Source organism: Lygodium microphyllum, chromosome 18 (assembly GCF_053477565.2).
Source record: "Lygodium microphyllum isolate KBCC chromosome 18, Lygodium_microphyllum_v1.1.10, whole genome shotgun sequence".
NCBI classification, from domain to species: Eukaryota; Viridiplantae; Streptophyta; class Polypodiopsida; order Schizaeales; family Lygodiaceae; genus Lygodium; species Lygodium microphyllum.
In genome coordinates this window covers 35990099-36002925 of record NC_141152.1, presented here as the reverse complement: position 1 = coordinate 36002925, position 12827 = coordinate 35990099, and the positions used below count along the sequence as shown (strand labels likewise).

At 38.9% G+C, this 12827-nt stretch overlaps 1 protein-coding gene across 3 annotated transcripts in view; it reads left to right on the top strand.

The window, feature by feature from the left end:
• LOC148020752 (Protein prenylyltransferase superfamily protein) overlaps positions 1–12827 on the top strand; it is a 50458-nt gene that overhangs the window by 21165 nt on the left and 16466 nt on the right. For all 3 annotated transcript variants that reach the window (XM_087698572.1, XM_087698573.1, XM_087698571.1), the window contains 3 exons: positions 10770–10869; positions 11486–11554; positions 11674–11751. In XM_087698572.1, coding sequence (XP_087554698.1) covers positions 10770–10869; positions 11486–11554; positions 11674–11751 — 247 coding nt within the window. The remainder of the gene's footprint in view (positions 1–10769; positions 10870–11485; positions 11555–11673; positions 11752–12827) is intronic.

The window sequence follows — 12827 nt, the reverse complement described above, 5'->3', positions numbered from 1 at the left end:
GGATGGGCAAGGTTAATTTTCTAGGCATTGATTAAGGATTGAATTAATTTTCAGAATTAATTGCCCCAAAAATTAATTGGCTAGGCCATTTGCAACCCAAAGTGGTTCCATGTATTAATTGACCCTTGGACAAGCATTAATCCATTAATTAATGCCTAGTCCCTAGTGTCACCACTGACACTTAATGGCCAATTAATGGTCCTAGGGGCAAACTGACACCAGAATTCACCTAGAATCTAACAAGTGTAGCTTGTTACAACTTTTACCTTTGACACCCATCTTTTTCATAGGGTCCTTCGCCCTTCAACCGTAAAAAGGTAGCTTGCACCTCACATGTGCAACACATGTGTATATTTTAATTGCACATTTGATTAATACTTTAATTAAATGTCAATTAAACATAAGCAAAGCATAAAATTTTCACGTCCTCGTGACATGACAACATTTTGGAGGTGCTTGGCAGTATAGGTGACTGCATTTTAGGGTTTCCTTATAAAGAAAATCAAAATTCTCTCCCATCTCGACTTTCTCTCACATTCTCCGGTATTTTCTTAAAAGATCTCAACATTTTTTAACCATTTTGAGTAGATCTCAGCCATGTTTGGTGGATAGCAAAAGGTTTTCTTCAGAAATTAGGATTTGACAGTCACCTTGAGACTCGTGCAAATAGGAGAGTGCATCGTATATCGAATTCAGCACGTGAAATTTGTGTAATTGTCGGGGAATTTAGATGCCAACCCATTCATTGTAAATTGGGGCAGCATTTGGCTAGTTTATGGTTTTAATTGTGTAAGTCTTGGATTAAAAGTCAAGGGGAAAATTGCTTGAATTGCTTGGTGATTGTTATTATAGCAAGGGGTTTTTGGAATAGCAAAGGAGATTGTGGAATCTTAGCTTGTACACATTTCATTAGTAATGAAAGTTAAAGAAATACCGAAAGGGGTGCTAGTTTTGGAGCCAATAGGCTATCCAATATCTAAGATTGTATGGTAAAGTGTGCATTTCAGTTTTGTGAATTTGTTAATTGCTGTAGTTAAGTGCTTAACTAGGTTATTTACCACCCTATCTAAGAAGGAAGACTTGTTTCAAGCTACCCAATGCGGGTTTATATAATGAAGTATGCATTAGTTGGAAAGTAGTTGTGGGGTTATGTCTCAAGCATAGAGGTTAGGCCAGGAGGCCGAGTGGTTTAAGGTACTGTAGATGCGTCTAGTTTATCCAGTGTCACTAGTGGATTATCAGTATCGGCTTCTCCTCCCATAACAATTGATCAACTAAGATAGCCAAGAAAGGATACATAGACACATGTCATAATTGCATTGTCATGCAAAATGTAGATTATCCCACATGTATGGTTCTGCATTACAACCAAATGGGCATGTGAGAAGCTTACTTCTCTCTATGAAGTGCATAACGAGGCTTGTGTTGCTTTCTTATGTAAGCAGTTGGAGATTGAGCACATGACCCAGGGTGACTTGTGCATATATCACTCGCATCAAGATCTCAATGAAAAACTTGCTAATATTGATGAGATTATACTTGATGCATTGCTTATGCAAATTGTATTGGTTGGTTTGGCAAAGTCATATTAGAACTTTGTTACTACTCTTTGCTTATTGGTAAGAAAAATTTTGATTCACACACTTTTGATGACATGATTTTTTTGCTATTGCAAATAGCAAGAAGCGGAGTCTCGGGTTAATCATTTTAGTATCATCATGGATAATCAACCATTTGCAGTTAGCCATAAAGGCAAAGTGAAAACATGGCAATAGTCAAATTCTAAGGGCAAAAACAAGGCAACCCCTTTTTTTTAACTCTCATAACAGTAAGGATGAGAATAAAGGGTAGCATCAATGTAACTATTTCAGGATAAATGGTCATGTCGCTAAGGAATGCAAGAAGCGCATGACAAGCAAAAAGAGAAAGCAATCAAGCATGACAGTGCTGAAAATCTAGCCAATGTGAAGGATGCAACAATACACATGGTTTGCATGGGTATATATCCATCTTATGCATTTGTGATACAAAGCTCGTATGATCCTTCTCCACATGCACAATGTTTATCTATGATGGAAGCCAAGGATACATGATCCTTTGATAGTGGTGCTTCTAAGTATATCACCTCCTTCGGTGAGCTATTTGTCTCACTTTAAGATGCACTGAAAGGGGGTCAGTCATCTGTGCAGATAATACTTCCTGTACAATGGAAGCCAAGGATACATGATCCTTTGATAGTAGCGCTTCTAAGTATATCACCTTCTTCAGTGAGCTATTTGTCTCACTTTAAGATGCACTAAAAGGGGGTCAGTCATTTGTGCAGATAATACTTTCTGTATGATTAAAGGCATCAAGTAGATTTCTATTATAGCAAGGAATGGGGCTATCATCATGCTTAGAGATGTATTGTATGCACTTAGCATACAAAAGAACTTGCTTTGAGGTTCAACCATTGCACGTGCTAGATGCATGGATAAATTTCACATGGATAGATGCAAGGTGCATAAATGTAGCAATGAAGAAAACCTTGTGGTCATGGTCATGTTATGCAATGGTCTCTATTAGCTTGACATGTATGAGAGGAGAGCATTAGAGAATGCGTTAGACATGGACGACAAGATCATGGATGACATTTAGTTATGACATGCTTGGTTTGGTTATCTTAATTTTAGCAACTTGCTTTGTCTTAGAAGCAAGGAAATGGTGCTACATCTCCCTCCATTGAAAGTATTGGTAAATGATGTATGTGAGAGTTGCATTTTTAGAAAAATGCATCATGTCTCTGTTTTTGAATATGGATCTATGTGTCATAGTAAAAAATTTAATACTTGTACATAGTCATGTGTGGTCCCATGCGCATCCCATCCATTGAAGAGATACTTGTACTTTGCCACCTTTATTCATGACAATACTTATCATTGTTGGTTACATGCTTTAAAGCTCAAGTTGCAGTTGTTTTCATGCTCCAAACTTTCTTGGCTATGGCTAAAAATGCAAGTGGATGTAAATTGATCACTCTTCGTACTGATTAGGGAGGGGGGAGTTTATGTCAAAATGCTTTTGCTAAGCAAGGTATTATCCATCAATGCACTATAACTTATACACCTCAGCAAAATGGTATATTTGAAAGAACAAATAGATCTCTCATTGAAGATGGCATGATGCATGCTAACTCATAACAAGCTGCCTTTAAAATTTTGGTTACATACCACATAGGTACTTGGTGGTATCTGGTGCTAGTTGTTGGCCTAGGTCATTCACTTGGCCATAAGTGTCAATTGGTGACACTAGAGAAGTGGTGCTTAATGGTACGTAATGCCAATCCGATGGTCAAAGATGGCGCAGACTCACTCGGGAATGGAAGTTGCTTAGTCAATTTAATTATTGGCCATTCAAATTATTTTTTAGGACACCAAAATAATTATTAGATTAATTTTCAGTATTTAAAGACAATTAATATTTAATTATGGATAATGTCGGAAAAACCATTTGGAAAGGTTGCCACTTGTAAAAAATGCCCATGCAAGACTGAAAAACATCTTTAGAGGTTGAAGAGAGGCATTTTTAGTGTATTCAACTTGCAAGAGAGAGGGAGGAGATGCTACTGGTCTGATTTGCAGCCATTGGAGGACCTTTTGAGGCAACCAGGGGCAGGAGAAGATAAATCAACAGCAGGTGACAATATCTGCAAGCTGTTGAGACAGGGCAGCAGTAGTAAATGACAAATTTTCTTTAGTTCTTTGTATCTATAAGCTATTGAGATAGGGCATAGCAATAAATGATAGATTTTCTTCAGTTCTTTGTGAAGAAAGTTTGAATTTTCTCACTCATCTCCTAGCCTTTCTATAGCCTTTCTCCAAAGATTGCAGCATTGAGATCACGAGAGGTTAAGAAATTTTGGATTTCTCTGCTGTAAACCCTAATCTGCAGTATAAATTAGGGTTTAGCATCAACAAATTGGGTAGGGTTGAAGCTGTTTTTAGCCTATTCAAGTGGATGGACCAGCAAATCATTGAATATGGGGAATTTTCCATCTCCATCAAAGCGGGTGAAGGCCAATTGATTGCTCGAATCGAGGTGCAAATCAGATTAAAGACTTGCTGGTCATTCTGAAGAGCAAGGGGAGTTGGAATACCGAAAGGGATTGGGAGAATCCCATTGTACATCAACTTATTTTTCAATTAAGTTAAATAAATACTGAAAGGGGTACTAGTTTTGGGGCCAACAAGGTGTCCAATGTCCAAGATTATATGGTAAAGTGGACTTTTCAGTTTTATGAATTTGTTAATTGCTGTAAATAGTGTATCTGGTTATTCACCACCCTATCCAAGGAGGAAGGCCGGTTACATGGTTCCATTGTTGAGATACCTCTCAATCCCTTGATTTGGAGGGCCCGAGACACCTGATTGCAAGCCTAAGCTTTGTGGTAGTGCTCATTTTTACTCTTAGCTAAGAAATTACAGCAATATGTCTTCATATAGTGAGATGGACTCAAGCAGTGATGATGCCTCTCAATATGAACATTCACATGGTAATAAAGGAAATGCAATGCTTGACCTTGGACAAGGCTTAGACCATGGACAACAAGCTGAAAATATTGCTGTTGGGCAAGATGCATGGCCTTCAGGGCATAAGGAGGCTGATGACCAGCAAAGTGAAGAGGAATTTGATGACTAGTTCAAGAATCACATGATGACAACAACAAATCTCTTTGCTGAATTGGCAAAGGATTCTCAATTTACCCGATTTTTGAATGCTCCAAAGAAGGACAGCAAAGGTAAGAAGAAAAAAACGTCTTCTATACCTTCGGGATAGCAAGATACACCAAAGATAATGCTAAACCCTTCATTTGAAGCTCCCAAAGATACTAATGGCATAAATAGTTAGTACCTATAGGGCAAGGAATGCAAATGCAAGGCCATAACGAAAGTGCCAATCCAGTAGATTTTGGATAGTCGAGCATGTATGCTATGATGGGGCAGCCATGATATTTTGGTGAAAGCATGATTTTTCATGCTATGGTTGGACAAGGACCACATACAGGAATGTATGGCACAAATCCCTATGGTATGCAGCAACCAATGCATGGTGTGCAAGGTCCAATGTATTCGATTATGGCTGGAAATATGCAAAACCCTATGTATGGCAGCATTGGCTTGATGCTTGGGGCACAAAGTAGCATGTTTGGTACTGCATTTGCACCCTTGAATGCTTATGGGGCTCAAGGAATGAATGTTGGTCATGTAAATGCTTTGTTTGGCGTTGGTTTTGATGTAAATTTAGCAAATGCACCCTTTTTGTAGCAGCCAGTGTATGACAACGTGACACCCAAAGGGGCAACAAAAGACTATGATGAGGGTGGAAAAGAAGTGAAGTTTGAGTCCTTCAGCGGTCTACAAGATAGGCTGAAAGGTTTGACTTTCATTCAGCAGTTTGATGTAGCCTATTTAGGGTGGGGACACTTCACGGAGTCCTCGAAGATTTGAAAGGCAACCACTTCCTTGAAAGGGCATGCATTACACTGGTGGTCCACTCTTTTGATGCAAGGTAGAGCACTGCCAATGTGGGTACAATTCAAGCAAATGTTTGCATCGAATTGGTTGACAAATACCTTTGAGGTGGACATCTTGACAGCTTGGAATAAGCTAGATACTAAAGAATGTTGTGGCTGATGCACTGTTACATAAGCCACAAATTTCAGCTGTCAGCATGGTTTATCAGATTGAGTTGGATGCCATGAAAGAGCAATATGTTGTTGATTCAGACTTTGCTAATGTTTATGATCAGCATTGCAATGACCAAAGGCATGGATACTTTGGGCTAAGAGATGGATTTGTGATGATGCCTGAAAGACTGTGTGCCACAAAGTAGCTAAGGCCTAGAGTTATCACTGAAAGTTATACTTCTCCATATGCAGGACACAGAGGTATTGATGCCACGATGTCGTGCCGCTACATGCACATAGAGTGCGGCTTTCTTATAGATCTAGAGAGCCAATGCCACTTTAGGTATTAGTGTTAGTGTCCATGGTTTAAAAATATTAGATTTTTGGATAAGTTTTAGCTAATTTTTAAAATTTTAGATATTATCTCTTGTAAAAATCCATAAAACTGTAGACAACTTGTAGATTAGGATAACATGTATAAGAAAGCATGTAGCTTTCAGCTTTTTTGAGAGGATTTTATGTAAAAAGAAAGAGTAGCGAAATCGCGCAACGCGCGATCGCTGTTTTCAGGTAGTGAACAATACTCTGAAGTGGGAGATGAAGAGGGAGTGATCTGGCAGAATTCTAGGTAGGTGTGCTTGTATTTTACCCCCCTTTCGAATGCAATGGAAGCATCAGATTGGCGATCTGAGTAGCATAGAGGAAGGTATTATTTTATACACATTTTTGTCTACAAGAGTTTTATATTCTCATAATGCAGAAATAAACTGATAGGCTTCATCTTTGTTAGTATTCTTCTACATTTTCTATTTCTTTCTGTGAGTATTTTTCTACGTTTTCTATTTCTTCGAACCCCTTCTCTTCCGTCTACTCCTCTCCCTGAATCTCCCTTTACCCTCCCGTGGTAGACTTTCAACACCAAACACACCGACACCATGTTAGGGGAAGTTTACGCTATCAGAGGTGAACTCCGGAAGATATTGGCGCTGATTTGGGGCTGATATCTTCAGCCATATTCAGAGAATTAGCTACAACAGTGTTCTTTTAATTCATTTCTTACTCTACCGAAGATATCTTGTCAAAATATGCAAGTATTATGTGCCCCTATGGTAGGGCAATGTTTGTAGATCATTCATAGATGCTTTGAGTTGAATTAAGAGGAGCTTGTTCTCTTATTTCTTGGCTGTGGTAACTTATTCTTATCAGGAACTCAATTTGAAGCTCTCTTCTTTGCCCTATAAGCCTTGTAATTGACTCATAAGCTTTTGTCCCTGACAGTCTACATTGAATGTAATCATGCAAAGTTGATTCATGCTATGACATCATGTATGAATGATGGGATGCAGAGTTGTTTATGATATATGACAATATATTATACTAATTTGTGATTGCTCTTATAGTCAAGAAAACAAGGTTGATTTGAGTTAAAACTTATGAGATAATACTCTTGTGATCTTTGCTAAGAACATGCAGTTGGAAGCTCTATTAACATCTTTAAAAACTTGGCTTGAAACCTTTAACCCTTCTCTTATCTCTACCATCTCCGGAGTCTAAGCTTTTGAACCCCCATACATTCTTCTCTCTCAAACCCTTGTGATTGACCGTGAAGTACCTCTTGAACCTTTAAACATTTACTGTAATCTACTTATCTCTTGAAGGCACATCTCTATCTATCTTGTCGAGTTTTCTTGCAAAATCCCTGTGGTGACCTTCAACCTTACGCGTTGCGACAACGGTTAAGGCAATGGAGCATTTCTTTTATTGGCTTTGAGGCATAATATAGAATAGTTTGTTAAGCCATGTATCGTATGATAGAAGGTAAAGCATGATAGGTAAAAGATGCTGGGTTTGTTGCAGCCCTTGCCTATTCTAGATAGGCCTTGACAGAGCATTGCAATGGACTTTAGTTTTTAGCTTCCTAAGAGATCTATAGGGAATGATGGGATATGGACTATCATTTGCAAGTTTAGCAAACAAGCCCATTTCATTCCGGTCAGGAAGAAAATAAAGGCTGATCATATGACACGGTTGTTTTTGCAGTACATCTTTAAGTATCATGGCATGTCAGAGTCGATCATTAGTGATTGAGACCCCCGGATAACGAGTTTATTTTGGAAGGGCTTGTTTGAGAATATGGGTACCATGCTGAAATTCTCATCATCCTTACATCCGTAGACAGATGGTCAGTCAGAGGAAGCAAATTCCACAATGATAGATCTTTTGAGGTGCTATGTTTCAAACCATAAGACACAATGGGAGCAGTATTTGCCCTTGGTTGAGTTTGCTTACAACACAGTGCATAGTTCTACGAGCAAAGCTCCATTTGAGGTGGTCGAGGGTGGCAAGAAGGTATCACCTATCTTGCAAACTAAGGATAAGATATTTGAGATTGATCATTATGTGGAAAACTTGGATGTAGCCTATGCAAAGATAAAATATGCACTTCAAAGATTGCAAGAAAAGCAAAAGAGGGCAGCTAATCGCCACAGATGTGTTTTGCAGTTTGTAGAGGGTGATTATGTATTGCTGCATTTTGAAAGGACAAGGTTAAAAAAGATGAAAGAAAGAGAAAGATTGTATCCAAAGTTGAGTATGAGATACTATGGGTCCTTCCAGGTGTTGGAGAAGATCAGTGATGTGGCATATCGGCTGAAATTACCTCCACATTGGCGGATACACAATGCCTTCATGTCTGTTTGTTGAGGCCTTTTCATGGTGATATGCTAGAGGATATGTTTGCTGAAATTCAGCTCGAGGTTGAGGAGTTGAATGAGATTTTGGTACTTGAGCAGATTTTGGCACATAAGGAAAGAAATGTCCAAGGTAAAGTTTCTAGGAGATACTTGGTGAAATTTCAGAATTATTCACCAATGGATGCGAAATGGATGGAAGAGAATGACTTGGCATACCATCCTCGATTGTTGTAGCTTCATCTAGATGTCTTTCAGTTAGAGCTCCATCAGGTTCAGCAGAGCAAGAGTTTGGAGTATTGCCTGATGCTTAAGGGGGAGGTAGCACTTCCACTCCTCTAGTTATGGATAGCTCTCATATGTAGTGGATCTTGGATATATTCAGTATGCATTTGAGGTACTATGCTGATAGTATGTTTGCCATGAGGTCAATACTTAGTGTACTAGTCAATGTGAAATCTATGGAGATGAGTATGAGTTTCACCGAGGCAGTGAAGCTATACTTTTGCATCAGCTTATGATCGATTTGGCATGAAATTTGCCTCGATTTTGAGACAAAAATTGTTATTAGTTTCAGCTCAGATTTTGATCAGCTTGAGAACCATTTATGGTCACTTTTGGGATCAGTTTTGCATTAGTTTTTGGATTGATCGTTGGTCAGTTTTTGCAATGAGTTTGTGATCAGTTTGGGGTCACATTTATAGCAGTTTGTGATCAATTCTTAGATCAGCAAGTGATTTGTTTATGATCAGATTATGCTAAGTTTTCAATGGTTTACATTTGGTTTTATGGACAACAGAATATGTTAGCCATGGTTTATGCTTGGTTATGCTATGCTAGGGTTTGGTTTTGCCAGATGAGTTGAGCTCATGAGAAATAGACATGTCAAATGATAATTTGACAATGATTTTGAGATTCTTTGTGAGTCTAATCTTATGTTATGATTGGTTGGTAATTTTCAGCATGTGCTGGGCATATGGAATGGTTGAGCACTAGTGCGAAATGTTGTGTTAATTATGATGCCTTGTGAAAATCCCAATCCACTAGTTTACTTTTGATGCATTTGACAGTGCGCAAGGATTTTAAGGGGGAGGGCAATCATGAGGACATGTATTTTTGAAACCTCACTTAACATGTGTATTAATTTTTAATCACATGGTTAAGTGAATGTTGCATATGTGAGGTGTAGCCGAGGTTAGAGTAAATTTACGAGCTTGGGACTTGAGGAAATCACGGGAAGTCAAAGGCAAAAGTTGCTATAAGTTATGCCGCATAGGTACTTGGTGGTATCTGGTGCCAGTTGTTTACTTAGGTCATTCATTTGGCCATAAGTGTCAGTTGGTGACACTAGGGAAGTGGCATTTAATGGCATTTAACGCCAATCTAACAGTCAAAGATGGTGTAGAGACACTCAGGATTGGAAGTTACCTAGCTAATTTAATTATTGGCGAGTTCGATTATTTTTCAGGGCAGTGAAATAATTATTAGATTAATTTTCAGTATGGAAAGGTTGTCACTTGTCAAAAATGCCCATGTGAGACTGAAAAACGTCTTTAGAGACTGGAGAGAGGCATTTTTAGTGTATTCAGCCTGCAAAAGAGGGGGAGGAGATGTTGTTGGTCTGATTTGCAGCCATTGGAGGATCTTCTGATGTAGCCAGGGGCAGGAGAAGACCAATCAACAGTAGGTGACAGCATCTACAGGCTGTTGAGACAGGACAGCAACAGTAAATAGCAATTTTTTTTAGTTCTTTGCATCTACAAGCTGTCGAGACAGGGCAGTAGCAGTAAATGACAGATTTTCTTCAGTTCTTCACAAAGAAAGTCCGAATTTTCTCTCTCTTCAGCATTCTCTCTCATCTCCCAGCCTTTCTACAACCTTGCTTCGAAGCTTGCATTTCCTTTTGAGCATGATCTTGGGTTGATGGAGGGCAATTGATAGAGTTTTGGTGTTGTCTCTAGCGTAGTTATATGCTTGCAAAGTTTTCTGTGTTCTTCTGGCTCATGATAAATTGAAGCTTTGTGGTTTCCATTTGGCTTGCCACATTGGCCATTGTCTAGAACATTGTTTATGTTGAGCTTCACTAGAGAGCCTCTATTATCATTGCCAACTGATGAGTTGAAATTGAAGATTCCTTTCCATTTTCTATGAAGCTGCTTGCTGATGTTTATAACACACAACATGTGTTGCATAAGTGACAGGCAGTTATTTTCATATGTCGTTTTTGTCTTACAACATTTTCATGCAAATGTCTCTCTTGATACATTCTTTTGGTCTCCAATTCATGAAGACATGTTGTTTCATTCAATAATGCGTGTGTTGAAGTATTTATACTGGAGTATTAATATCTTAATGTGCAAGTTGATCTGATTCTGTTCCAACAAAGGTTAGTGTTTTTCCTTCTATCATTGCAGGAGATGGGTTCTTTTAAGCAGGCTTAAGTCTTTTTCTGGTGGAGATTTATCGGATGACATTCTTCAAGGAGAGACGAAACTGATAAAGATGGTTGCTGAAGTATGGTAATCTCAAAAAGAAGCTTAGCCTCATTTTTATGCACCAGATTGGCACCGCAAGTTCCTTGTAGATATTAAACAAAGCCCTTCTAGGGATGGTCAAATTGATGAGAAGATACATAATTTTAACATGTGCACTGTAGTTTTTGTTATGCTTCCTTGTAGGTTTTCTTGTTCCATCTCCAACAGCTTTGACTCAGGTTTATGCATAGCCTAATTGACATCTTTTAGATACAAAAGTTTTGTAATGTGTGAACTCTCTCATGTTCTGCTGAGCATCTAGGCTCTGAACATTTTGATCTGCATTGTTTTCTTTTTTGGTGAAGAAAAATGCAGCTGCTTGATTGTATTACTGAAGAGAAGGCTAAGATTTTTGAGGAAGTGGATAGAGATTAAAGTTGCCTTACTAATTCTTGGGTCGAATTGGGCTATTGCCTCAGAGATCCAGAATGAATTATCGTGCATGGTGCCACTGTTGCTGGCTGATTTTTTTGATGTCATTTTCACATGCAATTGTTTGATTGTATTACTTAAGAGGGGGCTAAGATTTGTGAGGAAGTGGATAGAGATTAAAGTTTCCTTGCTAAATCTTGGATTGAATTGGGCCACCGCCTCAGAGATCCAGAATGAATTATCGTGCATGGCGCCACTGTTGCTGGTTGGTTCCTTTGATGTCATTTTCACAGGTGCATTCAAAATCCCATTCAAGGTGACAACTAAAGTTTTATAAGATACTTCTATGAGGTTTCTTTGCAAGGCTCTGCTTTGTACAGCTGAGAAAACTGTCTTCCATTATTTTTAGCAGGTTTCTCAGGAGCTACAAAGATGGAAGAAATGGGCAGAACTCCATGTTGCAGACAATTGTTGTTTCCAGTTTCGCAGGGTATGTTCTTTTGCCAATGCTTCACTTATTTCAATGGTTTAACTCTGATGATAACATCATCCGTCAAACTTATTTCAATGGTTTTAACTCTGATGATAACACCATCCATCAAACTTTGCTCTAGTATTGAAACTGCCTTTGCAGACATGATTTGCACTATGGGTCTTAGAAATGCAAGGTAAGGGGATGAAAATAGAAGCATATAAAATCCAAAAAGATAAAAAGGTTGTATAATTAATATGATTAATAAACATGAAATTGCAATGACACATGTAGCTTTATCTACAGATTTTAATTTTCCCTTGCCAAATAGAGTGTGGCTAATTATATCACTTAGATGGAAACTCAAGGGGTTACGAGTGCTTGACAGTCTAGCTGGATTGGAAAGCAAATCAAATCATATGTATATAAGGTTTCTGAAGGTGGTCTAGGGGGAATTTAGCAGCAGGCCTTCCCAATGTGTGGCCCGATGAGGTGTGTATCATCTTGTAGTGTGAAAAGTGGGTTATGGTACCCCTAGATATAAAGGGAACAGTTGTTGAGGCTGTTGTTGATGTTGAGAGTCCCTTTGAAGCTGCTCCTAATGGCCTCGAAGGGGGTGGATGATGCAAGGCCCTATCTTTACAAGAGTGGCATATATAGAAATGCTCTCTATTGAATGTCATTTAGCCATAGGCCTTCCAAGTGTGCCACCCTATGAGGCTCCCAAGGAGCCCCACCCTTTGATTGCTACACCAACAGCTCTAATACTTGGCAGATGGGCAGAATATCCATTTCCAACAAAGCACATGAACCGGCTTTAATGATAAAGATCATGTCATGCATCTCCGCCTCATAGAGTAGATGGCATCCTTGATTGACTGATGGCCAACAGGAACCTCCCTAGGTAATACACTTGAGGTTGGGCTCTACTTCACAGAGGACCTTGCAAGTCCCTCTTCACAAGTTGTGTTGTCTCACATTACCATAGTCATTGCTTTAAGACTCCATGGGCCATGAGCCATAGGAAGAAGGATATCCTTAGCTACTACCAGCTAGCTACAACACCATTACATCTATTTGGAGTGGAGATGATC